A 20,298-nucleotide genomic window follows, 5' to 3' on the forward strand; every position below is an offset into this window, starting at 1 on the left:
TTGTACTTGTGCATCTTTTTTGGTTACAACACATTCAAAAATATAATTCCTGTCAATATCAACGCCTGGAGGTTGCGAAACGTGAAACAGAATATAAGATGTTTTAATAACTATTTTTTCGATGAATTTATACATAATACAGGGTATCATTTTTATCAGTCATGTCGAAGAATTTAATATGTAAAAGAGTCGGTTATTAACAACTGCTATGAAAATAAAAGTACAGCCGTATGGAATTATTATGTATTATTCTCTACCGCACTAACTCTCAATAATAAAGCACTTAAATTGTGAGAATTGCAAGTGACTTATGCAAATAATGTGCACGTTTCAACGTTTTATGAGTTCTGATATATTTTCTGTTGTCGAGGATCATCTTCTAAGTCCTGGCTTTTACAGCACTTTTTATTCATCTATCATTGCTCGTGCCTATATAATTTCTCAGGTTACTTTAAGTTTAAGTTTAATATAATAGCAGAACGCCCAGCATCGAGTTTCCCCATGTGTTTAAATGGGAGAAGAATTGCCTGTCTGAAGAGCAAGAATAACTATCGTGCTGCCACCTACAATTAGCTTTGCGTGACCAGCCCCATTCAGGACATTACCAGAGAGAGATAGATATTGCTATCGCGTCGGGTGCAACGAATGACCGGAGAGAGTTTGTCCACGTCGAAGCGATTAAAGTTCGACAGCAATTTCAAGTCGCCGACACTACACTAAGGTGTCGCAGTAGGAGGAGTTAGCCCTGCTGAAAGAGGGTACAGAGCATGAACGTGCACTTCATCTGGCAGCTGGGAACGGCACAAATGGCTCACAGCATAACAGTTACAAAAGTATTTCTTTAACTTTTGGCTTTTCATTATTTCTTCCCTGTTACCGCAAAAGAATCAACCTTGCGCAAGCCTCCAAGGTTCCAATATGAGGCCATCCACACCCTCTTGTGGCGTGTTGACAAAACATCTGCGGCACCCACCCTGGCCAGCCTGTAGCCTACAACGCCAGCAACGATCAGGAAAATCACCACGCGGCCTTGAGGATCCAATGGAAGGGTACGTTATGTGACGGGGGACTTTGGGTTTCTTTTTTCAGCTCTTTATTGGAAAACAGAGTGCCACCGGTATAGCCTTCTGATGTCCTCAGTGTTGCGAACTGCACGATTAAGTATCCACGTGCACTGTATACTGCCAGCGTTCAAAGCACATGAGAATCGCAAAAATATGATTGCTGACATACGTATGACATGTTCTGTGAAGATAAACGTTTCAGAGCGTTCTCTCTCTTTCTCTTTCTCTCTCTCTCTCTCTCTCTCTCTCTCTCTCTCTCTCTCTCTCTCTCTCTCTCTCTCTCTCCAGATATTCCTGAAATGTGCCAGCAAAGAAGGGCTTCAAATCTAACCAACTTTCAAACTACGGGAATTTCGAGGGGTTGTGTGGAAACCAAATGCTTCAAAAACTTAAGTGTGGCATTGTTTTACTATTTTCTACGGAAAGAAATACGTGGCGATGTGGATTTGTGAATATTGCAACATGTGAAAATCGTTTCAACCATCCGCGATCGTCTGTTGCATTAAATACGTTTGACAACAGACGAAATGAAGTTCAAATAAATTAACAACTGCTCCAAGACAATCATCTTTCCTCTTAGAGACGTTAAGGAAACAGTATCAGGTAGTGCTCATTTCTTTCAGTATAACGTACCATGTAGAAGCAATGAATTCTTGGTTTTCTTAATTTTTCTGGATCTGCTGCCCCAACGGAAAACGTCACCGCACTCCACTGGTACAGAGTGATATGACACCTGGCGAGAGATTTTGTAGCTACTCTTTCCGGAGATACTTGTGCTTATGAGAGATGTTTTCTATGTATAAAGGCTTAGAATCTACAAAAATCACCCAAAGCATCCTCCGTCACATTTTGATATCATTCATATGTTGTCTTCATAGGATATTTAAAAAAATTGCAAGACAAAAATACATCTCAAAATATGACATTCAGCTATAAACTTCCCAATAAACGTTTCCCGATTTCACTCCACTGAAGTATTCTTTTTTCATTGCAATGTTTCAAGCAACTCCACAAAAGGCACCGTTGTCAAGCCGAAAATTATTTCTAAAGTTACTTCTCGGGTACGAATTCCGGTCTGGTTATGGTTGTTCTTTGTGAGTGCCCTTACATCATATCAGCATTCATTCTTCATCGTCACGTTTAGCCAAAAGTGGCAGAAATGCGACGCTAAATACCAAACATACAGACACAAGTTACTCGCGTTTTTTCATGATGTTGCGAAAAATTGTCTTGCAGCTTTTGTTGTAATCTAAAACGTCCATAAAAATAGATAAAATCGAAATGTGGCTATACTCGTCCTCAATACAACTGCCTGCATCAACACTTACGTTCAACGTTGTACTCCAAGGCAAAGGCCTGTTCGTGTGGCCCACTGTAGAAGAAGGCAAGCGAGACAGCCCTGGTTTGGGAGCGGTAGACTGCGTCCGAGGCAGCCTTTGTGCCACAGAATGGTTGTCCCGAAGTCTCATATGGCGGCTCCGTAACCCACACATAGTCGCACCTGTTACAAGAAAAATGACATGTAAAGCAAGATATTGGTGTGTAAATTTTTCCAATAATAGATATTGTGCTGGAATAATAAAATCGAGCAATACTGTCAAAATTTAACTGTAGAAATGAAGGGCAAATAAAATATTTCTTAACCATCGAGTCCAGCAGTCACCTATTATATCGATTCGCGAGAGGTTCTACTGAAATTTCTCATTTTAGTTTGTGCAGCAATTTTCATTAAGAAATATTTTGCAATGGAAATACAGTAAACCCTCGTTAAAACCAATTCCAAGGGACCGAAAATTCAAGAGTTCGTGTTAGAAAAATTCGTGCTAACCGGGACTCAAATTTTATTGTTGCAATACAGTTCTTTCTACACATTAACCATTTTACAATACGTATTATGTATTTAAGTATTGTAGATAATGTAGATTTAGCAATTCCATACTGTCCAGCAATTGTAGTTTTCTTCAATACACCACGGTCTACTTCTTCTAGGATTTTCAGTTTTGTTTGCAGATCTATGGCTGTCTGCTTCCTCTTGGCCATGACTCCCTCCTTACTGCTTGCAACTTGATGTTACTCGTACTGGCTACGTTTTAAAGAATAGAAAAACACATCTGAACACATTGTTGATCTGAATCTGTTGGTTACAATACTGTATAAGTTGATTGTTGACAAGATGATAGAGATTGTTGAGTTATTTCTTACATGCATAGCAGAGGAACAACAGAAAAAATATGAAAAACTTTGGAAGTTCGTGTTAAATGAGTTCTAATGTCGCAACGGACAAAAACACAATTCGTAATTCGTGGTAACCGAAATTCGCGTTAACCGATAAAACTAAGATATAATACATCCCTGCCGGGACCAATATTTTGTTCATGTTAACCGAGTGTTCGTCTTAAGCGAGTTTGTGTTAACGAGGGTTTACTGTATTCTGAGAATGGAATTTCCTTGCGTTCAAAATGAAACATGCCAATCAAATGAGCAGGTATCAAATTATTTAAATGATGTTGGCCCGAGGAAACTACAAGATTTTATTAGATCTACTGGTTGATAGCAAATTTAAGCCTAATTTTATATATGTCAACAGGCCTACCAATAATCTTCATGATTATGCAATAATGTATTAATTAATATTTAATTTCGGCTTCCCCGATGGCGTAGCGGTAACTTCGTCGCCTCGTAATCAAAGGGTCTCGGGTTCGATACCCATTGCTGGACCGTAGGGGTTTGAAATACACTTTAAACTTCGGGTACAGTCCCGATTATCCTTTCTGTGCGTAAAGTGGACTTACAAAGAAAATATTTAATTTAAAGTTTAAAAATGGGATCGGTTCGTCGAATTTTGAAGAAAAATATTCCGGGCCTCAGCCTTAAGAAGGCTGTTTCCATCCATGTCCCTGTATTGTGTGACGGTTGCAGTTTGATCTTGTTTACTGAATTCATTGTCAGGAGTATGTTACCGTTGATATTCATAAAGCACAAATCGCGAAATTCATTGGATGTTAATCATAAAATGCTGATCAGATCCATGGATATTATGAATATCTGTTGGATGTCCATTAGATATCCAGTTTTGGATATTCAATTCTGGATGTCCATCATATACCTATTTTTGGATATTCAATTCTGGATGTCCAGGGGATGTATTTTGGATATTCAATTCTCGGTATACACGGGATATAAATTTTAAAGAAACATACATATGACGTCCCGTTCACGTGATCCCAATGCTTGAAGTGTGGGGGAACGCAGGGTTGCTATCCCTCAGTCTGTGTAAAGCACTTTACTGTCTCGATATTGAACCATACAAACATCCCCAAATTTGGCAAGCTAGGAATTCCCACCTCAATCACTGCGTGAACCACATAGCACCGATGCCCAAAACATTTCCAAAAATGATCCATAGAATATCTACGAAACGTACGAAGTCTACTGGATATTTCTTTGACATCCAGAACTTCGGTACTGATATCCAAGAGACATACATTAGACATGTCCTGGATACTTGTGTAATGTATGGCTGGGGACGTGTTGACCCTATCTTGAAAACAACATTGACTTTGGTTGTTGCCTCTGGATTTTTTCAAAGGCATGTCTTGTTTATGGGAATGTTAGGGTGTTCTAATGGTTATAAGTAACAGTAATTCTCACTACAACGTAATTACCTGCAGTGGTGGTCTTGATCGCACGTGGGTAGGTTGATGTGTAGGAATCTCAGAACGATGACGCAGGAAGAACAGGTCTCGAAATCCAGAAGGCACCGTTCGTGGGAAGACCCTGGCATTATCCGCTGTTCCTTGTGGGAAGAAACGTTCCTTGCCGAAATAGACCCGTGGCTGCCGAACCTCAGGTAGATCTTCTGTCCGTTGTAGTCCCTGCAGATGTCCTCCTTGAAGATGGCGAAAGCGCTGGCGGCCACCACGACGCCAAGCACTAGTGGTGCTGTGAAGGGCATCGCTGCGAAACAAAGTATCATGTGAACAAACAGATCACCTCGTGCCAGGTCGAGGGGTGGAGGACTGGGACAGTGAAGTACCCAGAAAGGGCTATGACCCCTCCGTTCTGTATGTTCATAATTCCTGGATCCTACCGTTATATTTCAGGCTCCCCGAAAACTGTATCCTTACAATCAAACGGTTAAAGCTACGATTCCCCATCGCCGCCTTGTTCGATACCCAGTGGACTTAAAACATCCTCAAACCTCAGCTACGATTCCCGAAGGAGGTATGTTGGTGGTATGATTTCAGTTCAAACTGGTCTCTATTAATCTATCTGTACAATAAGTGGATTTAAGAACAACTTTTTCCGTTAAGTTAATTTTTGGGTCGAGGTTAGGCTTGTGAAAGATGAAGCTTGTTCTTGGTCTCGTCTAGTTTCAACGGCACTCTCTCGCTCTGTGTGTGTGTATGGGGGGGGGGGGTCTATATTTCTATCGCTGCTTGTTTGTATATTTCTCCCTCCCCTTCTCTCTCTCTCTCTCTCTTTCTCTCTCTCTCTCGCTACCTCAGCTTTCTCCCTTCTTTCTTGTATTTCACAAATGAATCGTCACGATTAATCCAAAGAGATGGAAGACGACGTGACATGATCAAAAATACAAAACTACGTGGTCCACAAATGAAAATACACTACAAATGTTATATCTGGAAAAGTTTGTATTTCTATTCTAGTTATTGGGCATCACCTTGCTGCCACTTTTGGCCTAATCGCAACGATGAGTAATGATTAGATGAAATTGATGAAATGACACTCGGTAAGAATAGTCATGCCCGGGCCGGAATTCGAACACGGGAGATTGGGTGGCGAGATCGAAAGTTGACCGCATAACGCCAAAGCGTAGTGGAAAATCCCCCCTGAACCTAACAATGAAGGCATTCTGCGATGACGTCAGTAGACGAGGGTGTTCAATACGATGTGCGATAAGTGACGCCAAATGTTTTTTTGCCCCTCAAGACACACCATTCCTGCTCTGTTGCTTGAGGTGCAGCATACGAAATGCAGTCTAGCCTCCACAAGTGCAAGCGAGTTACCCAAACCGCGATTAGTAGATCACAAATTGCAGAATGCAAAAATTTAGCAAATTTTAGGGAAGTTAGGGTTGTTAAAGATCCAGGAACTCATAAATTCAAATGCGTTCTGCTAAGTCCCGCTGTATTTAAATTGATCCATAGGAAAGGGTTTCCAGGACCGTATTAAAATTTAACCGAAAAAAATGGTACTGGACCGTATTTAAGTCCATCCGGAAAAAAAGGTTCCTGGACTGTATTTAAATTGGTCCGGTATAAAGGTTCCTGGACCTAATTGATATACTTTAAATATAGAAAGTTTCTTTACGGTCCAGAACCCAGTTACGCTTGCTGATTTTCTCTCCTGGACCGGAACTGAATTTATTTAAAATTCCTGGACCTTTAACAACTCGGAGGGAAGGGGCTTTAATACACCTATGATCCCTGCAAGTTTTAACACAGAATATACAAGCGAGAAGAACTTACATTTGAATACAGAATCGACAGCGTGATCCTGAGCTCCTAAAAACGTCCACGTGTCGAGATGAACTTGCCTAGTGATTCACCGCACCCGATTTGAGCAGAAGCCAAACAACTGGGATCTGCTAACGAGATATGGTCATGCTCTATAAGCTGTAAAACGTGACCAACGGATTGAAAAGAAAGAGATTTAAACAGAGGTGGGGAGAGAGAGGGTTCTTTCTTTCTCATTGCTTTCCAGGCTTATTATTTTTCTTTCGGTCTCTTATTTTTTCGTTCAACTTCTTGTCTTCACTTCTCCTTGCTTTACACTATTTCTTCTTCTCTTTCTGTCTCTCACCCTTTCTTTTCTTTCGTACTTTCTTTCGTCACGTAAAAATTTTGCTAAGCAAGTTTCTGCCTTATTTATATCTTTCATTACCTTAAAGCAAAGTGTTGAAAGAAGCTTCTTTCGAATGGGATTATCAGAGGTGCTTGCAGCTGCACGACTAAGAATTTCCAGCCTCGCCTTGACCGAGAGGATATCTCTGAAGAGTTGCGACACAAGATCCTTGGCGTTTTCCATTGGCTTTGGCACTTTTCTATTCTCAGTGTTTTTTACACGTCTATCCTGAAAACTTGTGTACGCAGCTCTAATTACCTGGCGACGTTTTAACATTTATATTCACTGCCAACAATGCGCTTGATTGTTTCTTTAATTTTGCTAATCCGATAACTTATTGTGTTGTTTTCACTGAATGTATAACCTCGCCTACCCGATCACTTGCTGCCGAATTCAACCCCTTTTGCTGCTTCGTTAGCGAATCACACGGAACTGTATTTCCAGTTAGTTGGCGCTGAACTGACCGGAAGCGATGGCTGCCTGACTATACATAAGATTCTACGTCGTTAGGATCAATTGTAGAACTGGCTCTTCAAGAAGAGATACAAATGTTGTCGCAGAGAGCGAACACGATGAACCTGGGTGCGAGACCCAAGGATAAAATGACAATTAATCACCTAAAAGACAAAAGTAATGTAGTGTGCTACAATTGTAATTTAAAAGGACATATCAGCAGGGATTGCCGACTGAAGAAACGAAAAGATAACGTGACCGGAGGTCAAGTAAACAGGAGGGTCCATTGTTGCACGTGTGAGGATGAAAAACGTCACAGTGAACATTTTCATCAGAGAGGTTCGACTTCTAAAGACGAAAATCCCTCGTCGGGAAACGGGAAACGAACGGCGTGAATAAGCAGCCATTTCACGTTCGGGAGAAACAGGGTTGCCAAAACCACATTGAAAACATTTGTGAGGTGCAAACTGACAGTACAATCCAGATCGGTATAAGAGAAATAGGTTCAACGAAATTTCAATGTCTCTTGGACTCTGGAGCCGACTTATCTCTCCTTTCAATCGACGTATTGGATAATGAATTGCAACAAAGCATAAGGTTTGAAGACGCTATTACATTAAGGGGTGTCGGTGAAGAAAAGACCAAAACCATTGGTACAATTGTTGTAACTGTAAATATACAAGGATCGGAATTTCCGCATTTGTTTCATGTGATTAATAAGGGATGTTTGTCAAAGCATAGAATCCTATTAGGAAGAGATTTTCTATCTCAGAACCACTGTACACTCACCTTTAATTCTGCAGGAACGGATTCTAAGGATCAAAGGCATGGTACTCGAAGCCATGGTACCCTAGTTGTTCCAAGGAAGGTTACCATACATCCTAGATGTGAACAAATATCATTGGTTCCTAGTAAAACGAACGGAACAGGCATGCTCGAAAAGAAACTTTTGAAAGAAGGTGTTTATCTAGGGGAATGCATAACCAAAGCAGAAAATAACATGTGTTATTGTTTAATATTGAATACTAACGAAAAGGAGGAAACAGTGATGTTAGATCCAGTAGAATTAGTTCAAATAGACCATACTACATTTGAAGGAAATATATTCATGGTGGATGAAAGACAAAAAGACAAAAGATCAACAGGGATATTGAACAGAGTGAAGAAATTGAAAAAGCTTCTTAGATTAGACCATCTGTCTTCAGAAGAAAGAAGAAGTATCCTGGAAATCTGTAAGGAATTCCATGATGTATTTTTTCTACCAGGTGATCAGCTAACACCTACACCTACAATTGAACATCACATTAGAATTCAACCACAGCACCAAGGTACAGTTGTGACCAGGAAACCATACCGACTTCCTGAAATGCAGAAGGAAGAAATTGAAAAGCAAATTCAGGAAATGTTGGCACAAGATATAATAGAACCCTCAATTAGCCCATGGAACAGTCCAATCTTCTTGGTTCCTAAGAAAATTGATGCATCAGGAAAACAGAAGTATAGGTTAGTAATTGACCTTTCACATGTCAACAGATTAACATCTCATGACAGATTTCCTTTACCAAATATCGATGACATCATAAGTCAGTTGGGAAAAGCACGATACTTCTCTATCTTGGACCTAGCGCAAGGATACCTACAGACGAACATTAGAGAAGAAGATAGGCCCATCACAGCATTCAGTACTCCTTATAACCATTACCAATTTAAGAGGATGTGTTTTGGATTAAGAACAGCGCCATCAACATTCCAAAGGTTGATGAACTCAGTTCTTGCTGGAATACAGGGACACGGGTGCTTTATTTATTTAGACGACTGTGTGATCTTTGGTTCAACGCTAGAAGAGCACAACAACAGATTAAAGGAAGTGTTGCAAAGGTTTCGAGAACATAATTTACAACTTGGACCAGACAAATGTGAATTCCTCCAAACAGAATTGACATACTTAGGACACGTAGTCACCAGTGAGGGAGTGAAGCCTGATCCGAGGTTAGTGGAAAAGGTTCAGAATTTTCCAGAACCACGGAACAAAAAGCAAGTTAAAGGATTTTTAGGATTAGCAGGATATTACAGGAAATTCATCCACTCATTCAGCCAGATTGCATTGCCCTTGACAAATCTATTGAAGGAAAATGTGGAATTTCTATGGGGAACGAAGGAAGAATTAGCATTTGAAACATTAAAGGAAAAACTAACAAATCCTCCAATATTGCAATATCCAGATTTCAGCAAGCCATTCATCATAACAACTGATGCCAGTGGCATGGCTTGTGGTGCCATTTTATCTCAAGGGAAAATAGGAAACGACCTACCCATCCACTATGCTAGTCGAAAGTTCAACCAAGCAGAACAGCGTTACAGTGCAACAGAACGAGAACTTGTAGCAATCGTCTGGGCATCGAAGCTTTTTCATCCTTACATATACGGGAGACCAGTAACATTTGTTACTGATTGTAAACCACTCACTTGGGTTTTTCGCGTAAAGGACCCCAGTTCGAGGCTGTTGAAGTGGAAAATCTTGTTGGAAGAGTACGACTACGAAATTGTTTATAAGAAAGGAAAAAGAAATACAAACGCAGATTGTCTGAGCAGAATGTATGTAGTAGAAGATAATGATGACTCTCCTTTAGAATTTGAAACCAAACAGAAAATATTGGAAGAGTTTCATAGTAAGCCCTTAGGAGGACATGTAGGAATGACGAGATGTTACGAGAAAATCAAAACATATCTCAAACTTAACAACATAAGCCTACAGAAATGGCCCAGACTAAAGGAAGATCTGGAACACTTTATAAAAACTTGTGACTCTTGCCAACGGAATAAAATCACCCAGTGTAAAACTAAGATGCCAATGAGGATAACTGATACCCCTGAAACTGTCTTCGAACGTATAAATTTAGATATTATGGGTCCGCTGACGTTGACACAAAATGGGAACAAGTATTTGTTAACCATGCAGGACGACTTGTCAAAATTCATCATAGCCAGTCCAATAATGACCCAAGATGCTGACACTGTTGGTAAAATCATAGTTAATAATCTGATTTTGAAGTATTGCATACCTCAAAAAATTCTGACCGACTGTGGAAGCAATTTTATGAGTGAAGTTCTGGTACGTATTTGTAAACTGTTACAAATTCAAAAACTTCACACTACTCCGTATTGCCCACAATCAAACGGATCTATTGAACGCAGCCACAGAACTCTTACGGAATTTCACAGACATTTTGTATCAGCTAATCAGGATGACTGGGATACATGGATTCATTTTGCTACATTTACGTATAATACTACCCCTCATTCTTCTACAGGGTTCACCCCATTTTATCTTCTTTTTGGAAGACATGCTAACATACCAGGCATATTACAAAAACGACCCACAGAAGTAAACTATAATTACGAAGACTATGTGAAGAACTTACGGCAAAAACTTCAGGAAATGCATGCTTTAGCCAAATCAAAATTAAACAAAGCAAAGGAGAAAAGTAAAGAATCATATGACAAAAACAAGATTGAATATCTCTTTCAGAAAGGAGACAATGTCTTGTTATATGATGAAGCCGTTCGACGAGGAAGGTCGAAGAAATTAGACTCTCAGTGGAGAGGCCCTTTTAAAATCGTAGCAGTGAAAGGTGTTAATTGTACGTTGCAGAAAGGTAAAACGGTTACCACAGTACATGCAAATCGATTAAAGTTATACTATTAACAAGTAGCACGTTAGATAATTAGTGTATTTTCTTTCTATTACAGGAAGATGTGGTTGCTCATATTGTTAATAGTTTATTTGGCAAGAGCAGTTATTTGTGTAGGAGTTCGAATAGAACACTTCAAGGACACTTCAGGACTATACTACGACCATATAGGAGAAGTCCAATTATATTCCTCAGAATGGAAATTGCTAACCTTTGTAAATCTTACGGAGTTAGATAATAGTTTCTTAAAGGTACAAAATATTGTAGAACGGACAAAACACTTATGCATGAATCCAATTGTCCGTAATAATAAAACTCCCTGTTCAACAGTATTTGCAAACCAAGTATTAATCAGAATCGATGAAATCAAAGAAACTAAACAATTAATTTTAGAAGTAACTCATATGTCGAACCATGAAAGAAGGAAAAGAGGTGTTTTCAATTTTGTAGGAGAAATCTCGAAAGTACTATTTGGTACTCTAGACGAGAAAGATGCAGACTTCTATTCCGAACAGATTCACAAGTTAGAAAATGAACAATTAGATTTTCTTAGATTAAGTAAAGAGGAACTAACTGTAGTGAAATCTGCATTAAAAGGTGTAAACGACACTAATTGCAATTGACGCAAATGAAAAAAAGACCACCTCTGGTTTAGAGAATTTAACAAAAGAAAGATGATTCTGACATACAAATGAGTGAATTAACAGAAGCGTTAACTGTAGAATCAAACCCAAGTTCAGTTGTAAGAAAAGAAAGATAAAGGTGCATTACTGTTGAATTTTCATTACAAGAAAAAGGAAAATTCATCAAAAAGGAGGGAGGTGTTGTAGGTGACAACCTTTTCCGTTTATATTTTGATTTAACCATCCTTTTTGAGATACAATTATTCTTAGTTAAAAAAGAAGAGAAGTGCAACTGTCAATTTATGTGTCAATGTTTGTGTTAGATTTAAGGTAAAAGGGAAGCGAAAGTGATTTAATGTAATTATAGTTCAGAGGCCTCTTCCTCTTGCTTAACGGGACCTGGAACTGTCAAGTTCAAAACATGTTTTGGTAACCTTGACCAGGTAACCCTCAGGTGTCGGTAAACTATTTCAAATGTCAAAACATGGTATGGCGCTCCGCACGTAGACGCGTCGAAATAGAAAAACAGAAAGAACTTAATGACTTGTAATAGATCACGTAAATAACCTAAGTTTTGTATAAAAGACCCAAAATTCTGTGTTAGGATACAGTTGTACATCCATACACCATTCAAGTCTACTGTGGAGCTGCCGGGTAAATATCTTTGGAAATTATTCCTTGTGCTCTGTCTGAAGGACTGTCTGTAAAAACTAAGTGTCTACAGTGTTTTGTGAATACCTACGTGGGAGTGACGGTAACTGTAACCAAACTGTAATTGTGGTGTCTCCAGTGACTTTGTTCAATATACATATATATTTAAAACCGCAAGTACGAACTTTATTTATTTGAAGTTAGCTACCAAGCTTTCACCGGACCAACGGACACGTATCTTCGAAGCATTGTATATCCCCCCCCTTCTCCTTCCGGAGGATACAACAAGACGTTGGCTGTTAAAGTACCTCAGGCACAACCTAATTTTTTGACAAATAATTATGTAAACTCTTCTGCTATGGAGTGGACTCTCCTAATTTTATTCATGTATCTTAAGCCATTCTGTGACTGGCAGAAATCGGTATCAGCATAAAAAAACCCTGATATTTGGGGTTTGTACGCTTCTGCTCAAAAAGTGATGGCAATAAGCAGCCCAGAGACCTTGTGCCGCGGAAATGGGGTAAGGCGAAGGAGGCCCCTTATATCGTTCGGTTTCGTACCATAGTCATTAAGGAAGGTTTTTTTCATAATGTAAAGAGGCTACATTTCCTTCTATAAAACTTGATATAAAATATTAATGACGACACTGTGTAATCCAAGAAGTCATTGATCAATGAAGGGATTCATATGTGTTTGTCGGGTGTGAAACACTACAATATTTTGCAAAATGATTAACGTATCCAGTATCAAACATTGTCTGTAATGATGCAAGAGTCTTTCATTTGAAGCAAATAAAATCCGTGTTTTAATGTTTTATCAAGTAGGCCTACAAAAAAACGTATTACAAATTTTTACACAATTCATCAAAGTGTAGATAATATGTAACCATTATTATTTAATTAATTTGATTTTTCTTGCATAACACAACACAATGGTGGTGTTGGATTCTCGTTAGATTCCTTTGTGCGTAAAAATCTTTGATACTGGAAACTAGAGGGAAACATTATGAAGCATGATTTATAAAGGTCTCCCTTAATCAGTTCTGCAGAGAGGCTCAAAGCTGTCGGTACATATTAATCGTCTATTAACATTATCGACCTGTAAGTATCAAGTAGATACAGTCCCTGTTAGCCTATTTCGTTTCGGGACGGCGTAGGTTCGAATCCGCCTCTGGTCGGAATTTATTCGGCCTTACGTATAGGGCCGGTGGCAACCCACCATCGTGAGGAAATTGGGGAGCTCCGATTGAGTGAGCGTAATCCGGTCACGGAGACCTACTATAACGGCTGGGGATACGTCAGGCAGACCCCCCCCCCCCCTGACTATTCCAATACTGGTTGAAGATCTCCACGCTTAGAGGTGACGAAGGAAAGCGTGGGAGGGAGACCGGCAGTCGGTAGGTACGCCTAGGCCCTTCATGGGCTGTTGCGCAAAGGAGGGGATTATATTCTTTGGCAATCTGGAAAGGTCATTATCGAAATATTGCTTTTTGATGTTGCTCGAAGTTTTTTTGTTCGTTGGAGTTTCAAGATATCATTCCTTTTCTGTTACTTATCTCTTTTGGGGGAGGGGCAAGTGCCTCTGTGTAACCTGCTATATCTGCCAATGCGACACAATATATTAAAAATTTGCCCCCTCTAGGAATGACTTCGCCCCACCTACAAAGAATTCCTGGCTACGGGCCTGGTTGTCGGGGTGATGAATAGTCACTCTCCCAATGCCTTTCAACACCAAGACACCCCTGGCACTCCTAGGGGTGGGGGTGGGAAGGGGATGACATGTAAAACTACCGATATTAGTTTGGAATCCATAGGTTTCGGGGTCGCTAAGATGAATAGTGACACTCCCAATGCCTTTCAACTCCAAGACACCCCTGGCACTCCTAGGGGTGGGGTGGGAATGGGATGACATGTAAAACTACCGATATTAGTTTGGAATCCATAGGTTTCGGGGTCGCTAAGATGAATAGTGACACTCCCAATGCCTTTCAACTCCAAGACACCCCTGGCACTCCTAGGGTTGGGGGTGGGAAGGGTATGACATGTAAAACTACCGATATTAGTTTGGAATCCATAGGTTTCGGGGTCGCTAAGATGAATAGTGACACTCCCAATGCCTTTCAACTCCAAGACACCCCTGGCACTCCTAGGGGTGGTGGTGGGAATGGGATGACATGTAAAACTACCGATATTAGTTTGGAATCCTTTCGGGGTCGCTAAGATGAATAGTGACACTCCCAATGCCGTTCAACTCCAATACACCCCTGGCACTCCTAGGGGTGGGGGTGGGAATGGGATGACATGTAAAACTGCCGATATTAGTTTGGAAACCATAGGTTTCGGGGTCGCTAAGATGAATAGCGACACTCCCAATGCCTTTCAACTCCAAGACACCTCTGGTACACCTAGGGAAGGGAGTGGCATGTAAAGCGACCGATATTAGTGTGGAATTCATAGTTTTCGGGGTCGCTAAGATGAATACGGCCGATATTACAGCGCAGAAGGAATAACTTGGCAGTGACATCATCTCCCACCTTCACCTCTCCTTCCAGAAACGAAGGCTCATTCGCTAGAGCGGACGACAAGGTGACGTGCAAACCAATTGAAATAATTCCGAGAGGGGTGATGCAGGCATGCAAACCCCCATACTGTTACATTAGTCTAACAAACCGCAGCTACGAGCAAGGGATTGCAGGCTATTCTGTTTCTTTGTTAGCGCTTTTTTTTTCTTCTTTTTTGCTGTCATTGTTGTACAATGAACAGTGGCGTAAAGAAAGGTAAGCCCTTGCACAGTGATGCAAGAGAAATAGTTTTCAATGTGTATAAGTACTTTGATTGCGATGAAAACAAAACCACAGCTGTTCACAGAACGTCCGTGGCGACAGGTGTCAGTGAAAGATCTGTGTGGAGAATTTTGAAGGAGAAAGACAAAAGTGTTGCGAGTGCGAGCGGGAAACCTTTTTTAACGGCGGGCAAAAACCAACCGAACGCCCAGCAACGTGTCACAAATCTGGATTCTTTTGATGAAGCAGTCGTGCGCCGAACAAATCCGTGATTTATACACGAAAGGCATTGTTGTCATGGTACATAAACTGATGAACTGCAAGAAAATATTTATTTTAAGGGTTCGCGTTGGTTGTTGCGTATTATCATAAGAAAAATAGGATTCAGATTTAAGAAGCGTAGCATAAGCAGCAGGAAGGTACTCCTTGAACGAAACAGCATCGTTGTGTTGCGGGCGGCAATCATTTTTGCTTGAAGTTAAGAACTGCGCAGAGAGGAAACCGCCAGTCTTTCATTTACATGGATGAAAGTTTCGTGAACACACACCACACTGTCCCCAAAGTTTGGCCGGATTCCAAAGATTTGGGGGGGGGGGGGGTAAAAGTGCCAACAGGAAAGGGTCCCAGGTTTATTATTGTGCATGCCGGTGGTGAAAGTGGATTTGTGGAGGGGCGAAGTTAGTGTTCCTTTCAAAAACAACTTGTGGGGACTATCATGGCGAGATGAACACTAACAATTTTATGTTGTGGTTCGAAGAACAGCTTCTTCCTAATCTGCCCACAAACTCTGTTATTGTGTGTGACAATGCTCCGTACCACAACAAGTTAGTGGAAAAAATCCAAACATCAAACAGCAGGAAGGATGAAATGAAGTCGTGGCTGTCATCTCTCAATATTCCGCATGCAGAAGGTTTGTTGAAAGCCGAATTATATGAAATAATTAAAATAAACAAACATAAAGTAAACATCTAGCAATGCTAACATTAAATTGAAAATTGGTAGTTTGCACCGCTATCCTTACTGCTCGTACTCTTACTCGTGCCATGGTTCCTTTCATAGTAGTTGGCAACGCTGACTTAGCAGGGAGTGACGTCACTGCCAGGTTATTCCTTCCCGGCTGTAGTGTAAAATCCATAGTTTACAGGGTCGCTAAGATGACACTCCCAATGCCGTTCAACTCCATGTTCATTTTACACTATAGTTAGAATTCATAATTTTCCTGTCGAATAGAAGATTGGTATAAATGAATACCTGGGCAATGGTGGGCAATCAGCTAGTATTATATATTTCACACATATAATTTTATTTTAGCCACAATAATATATGTTAATTGTTACATGAACATGATAAATTAAAATTCAAGCAATGTTTTTTGAGGGAACAACACTATTATGGGGGAAAATGTGCCTTAGGTTTGACATTTAGGATTTATGGGTTGTGGCTCCAATAACAATTGGTATAAATCTGTGATTTGTCCCACAGATTTCAGAACACTGTGTAAAGAAGAGTGGCTAATATTTACTCCTGCTTGGTTAAGTCATCCTGAGGTAGCATCTATTTTAATTCCAATTGATGGTATGGCGGTCAGGGGCGTGATGCTGATCACATCACCCCCACTCACGACCGGATCAAGAAAGTGTGGGGCGTTACCCCCACACCCCCTATACGCCTTCATGGCGTGGTGCTATGCACTTTACCTTTTTTTTCTTTACCTTCATTGATGGTATGGCTCATGAATGTAATATGTCTGCAGAAGTAGATAAAATTTGAATATCTGTATTGATATGGTAGGACTGTTCGGTTCTCAACATCTAGAAGTCGGAATGAATTTATAGATATTTCATTTGTTGGGGTTATATATGAGTCATTCACAGCGGGCCTCAGCTACTGGGCAGGTCGCAGGTGGCGGATAGTGAATGGCAATCAGATATGATGGTTAGCTGCGAATAAGGCATAGCCAAATAAGCAGTCCCGGACCGAGGCGGCAGTGCTATCAGGGTCTGGAGAGATTGATCTGTGGCAGGATCACACCCATTAAAAACCCAGAAATGCCCAAAGACAGCACTGTGACATGGCGAAGAAGTGCCGCCATTAAAATAAGCACAGCCCCTGCTGCCTTGCAGGGAGGGGAGGGATCCCCAAAGGCTAAGGGAAGGATACCCTGACAGAAAACCAAGGGGTAGGAAGGGCTCCGAAGGCAAAGCAACACCAACCTACCTAGGGGAGAAAACCTTAAATAAATCCTGGTCCTCCAGGTTGGGGGTTGGGCATAGGGTTAACTCCCCTACCCCGTCAAAAGAACTTGTTACGGATACCACAAGATTGCCTCGGAGGAGATCGGATAATTTGTTGACGACCCGGCGAAAGAAAAGGCTAATGAGAAGGAAAACCAATATAATGCTCGCAACCTTGAATGTAAGAACATTGAAAAGACCAGGAAAGCTGAGAGAAATAAGAGAAGAAATAGAAAGGTATGGAGTGAAAGTGTTAACATTACAAGAAACACGCTGGAAAGGACAAGGAATGATAACGTCTGGAAAACATATACTGATGTATAGTGGAGGAGAAACTGGTAATAATGGTACAGGTTTCCTAATCCAAAGTCTATCGAACCAAGTATTATTAACTTTACAGCAATTAATGATAGGATGTGCTCAGTCCGAGTTAGAGCAAAATTCTTCAATATCACAATGTTTGTGTGTATGCCCCCACAGAAGAAGCAGAGGAGGAGGAGAAAGATGCTTTTTACTCAAAATTAGAAGAAATAAATCATGTACAAAGACACGATGTAAAAATCATACTAGGGGATTTAAACACCAAAATAGGAAGAAAAGACATGTACAGAAGCATAATTGGCAAAGAAAGCCTGCATGAAGTAAGCAATGATAATGGAATGAGATTGATAGACTTAGCAAGCAGTAAGGAAACGGTAATTAAAAGTACTTGGCTTCCACGAAAAGATATAAAAAAGGAGACCTGGGTGTCTCCAGACGGCCGCACGAAAAACCAAATAGATCATGTTATAATAGACAGAAGACATGCCACAGATATTACGGAGATGAGTAGTTGTAGAGGTGCTGATGGTGACACAGACCACCATCTAGTGAGAATCAAGTATAGACTGAAAATTGATGTGAAAAGATCAAAAAAGGAAAGTAAGAACATGAAACATAATGTAGAGGAACTCAGGAATCCCAGAGTAAGAGAGGAATACCAAGAAAAACTCATGGAGGCACTAGAAACAAAAAAGGATATATGGGAGAAAGGAGAACTAGAATGTAAGTGGGAAATACTAAAAACAGTAATAGGTAATGTAGAAGAGGATACATTGGGAAAGAAACAAAACAAGAAGAGAGAACAGTGGTTTGATGAAGAATGCTCAATACTAATACAGGAGAGAAACTATGCCAGAAAAAGGATGCTTCAATGTAGAACAAGACAAGTAGTGGAAGAATATAGAGAAAAGAGGAGAGAAGCAGATAAGACATGTACAGCCAAGAAAAGACAGTTTGAAAGAAAGAGAATAGAAGAGTTAGATGAAATGAAAGATAGAAATGAGATACGAAAGTTTTATGAGAGAACAAGAGATCTGAAGAAAGGATACCAACCCAGAGCAGTTTTCTACAAGGATAAAGAAGGAGACCTCATTGGAGACAAAATAAAGATGATGGAAAGATGGCAGGAGTATTTCTGTGAATTACTTAACGGAACCAATGAGGAGGATAAAGAAGAGGGAAAAAGTGACGAAGAAGAGAAAGAAATAAGTGAGGAAGAGGAGGAAGAATAATACCAACTTTAGAAGAAGTAAAAAATGCAACAAAGTCTCCAAAGAAAAATAAAGCACCCGGAGAAGATGGCATAGAATCGGAGCTGTTGAAATATAGTGGAGAGGGAGTGAAGAAGGCCATATATGAAGTGATAGAAGAAGTTTGGATAAAAGAAGAAATGCCCAGAGACTGGACAATAGGAATAATATGCCCGATACATAACAAAGGGGATAAAGCTAAGTGTGAAAACTACCGCTGAATAACACTACTGGATGGAACATATAAATTATTTGGTAAAATTTTAGCAACACGATTGGAAGATTGGATGGAAAGAATCATGGGAGATTACCAAGCAGGATTTAGAAAATATCGCTCCACGATGGACCAGATATTTTTACTGCACCAAGTGCTGGAGAAGTTCTATGAGTATAACAAAGAACTTCACCAACTATTGTAACGGTATATTTTGCGCTTTTAAGCTGATTCTCAGCAACATACACAATATACACAACCATACATTTTTGAATCCTTGTCCCGAGGTTCAAAACTTGCAGTACCTGAAGTTCTGTGGATGCTAGTTTAGGCAATAGACACGTACCTCTTCAAATTACAACTTAACGCCCATTTCCTTTTAGATATATATAGGTTTATTCATATTATATTTACAGAAGTTAATTCTTGGCCGTTATTCACAACATTACATTCCGGTGTACCCTGTCCCCCCTTCCCGAAGAGAGTGTGTAGACTCGCGTAGCCACTGGCTCCACGAGTAAAAAAAAATATAACCCTCAGTACCAAAAAAGGTGGCTGAAGGTATGTGTGTTGTGTACCCGGTTTCCCACATGAAATAAACTATTGAAATAATGTGAAAAGAGCAAGTGTGTGTATTAAAAGAAAGAAAGAAAGTTAAAATATCCGCCTATTCATATTATCAAGAGAAGTCTTCGTTTCGCCCCATAGAGAAGAGACACCTCTTTACCTCGCCGTATCGCACCAAAACATCTGAGGCCGACTGCTGCCTTCCCTTCCTTTTATAGGCCCCGCTAATGACCTAAACCGTTACTGGAAACTTACCGCTCCCCAACGGCCAAGAACTCAAACGTACAGGACATAGACATAGGCATACACAATTTATAACATAAAAAAGGATCCAGTAATGATCGCATCATTACATAGTCCCCCCTTCCTGAAGAGTTCTTTGAGTTCGTGTTTTAAGTCCACTTTATGCACAGTAAGGCTAATCGGGACTGGACCTACAGTTTAAAGTGGGATCCGAACCACTTGTGCCTCCACCGGGTATCGAACCCGGGACCCCTTGATTACAAGGCAATGACGCTACCACTGCGCCATGGGGGAGACCCCCTTCCTGAAGAGAAAGATATCAAAGTTCTGTAACCTACA

At 40.3% G+C, this 20,298-nt stretch overlaps 1 protein-coding gene across 1 annotated transcript in view; it reads right to left on the bottom strand.

Moving 5' to 3' along the window:
* Culd (CUB and LDLa domain) overlaps positions 1–7,156 on the bottom strand; it is a 77,332-nt gene extending 70,176 nt beyond the window's left edge. Inside the window, exons 1-3 of the mRNA XM_083137430.1 lie at positions 6,969–7,156; positions 4,730–5,021; positions 2,393–2,565 (exon numbers count right to left, since the gene is read on the bottom strand). Of these exons, the coding sequence (XP_082993556.1) occupies positions 2,393–2,565; positions 4,730–5,019 (463 nt within the window). The 5' untranslated portion in view covers positions 5,020–5,021; positions 6,969–7,156. The remainder of the gene's footprint in view (positions 1–2,392; positions 2,566–4,729; positions 5,022–6,968) is intronic.
* Positions 7,157–20,298: the final 13,142 nt, after the last annotated feature.

Source organism: Lepisma saccharinum, chromosome 1 (assembly GCF_977018435.1).
Source record: "Lepisma saccharinum chromosome 1, izLepSacc3.1, whole genome shotgun sequence".
Taxonomy (NCBI): domain Eukaryota; kingdom Metazoa; phylum Arthropoda; class Insecta; order Zygentoma; family Lepismatidae; genus Lepisma; species Lepisma saccharinum.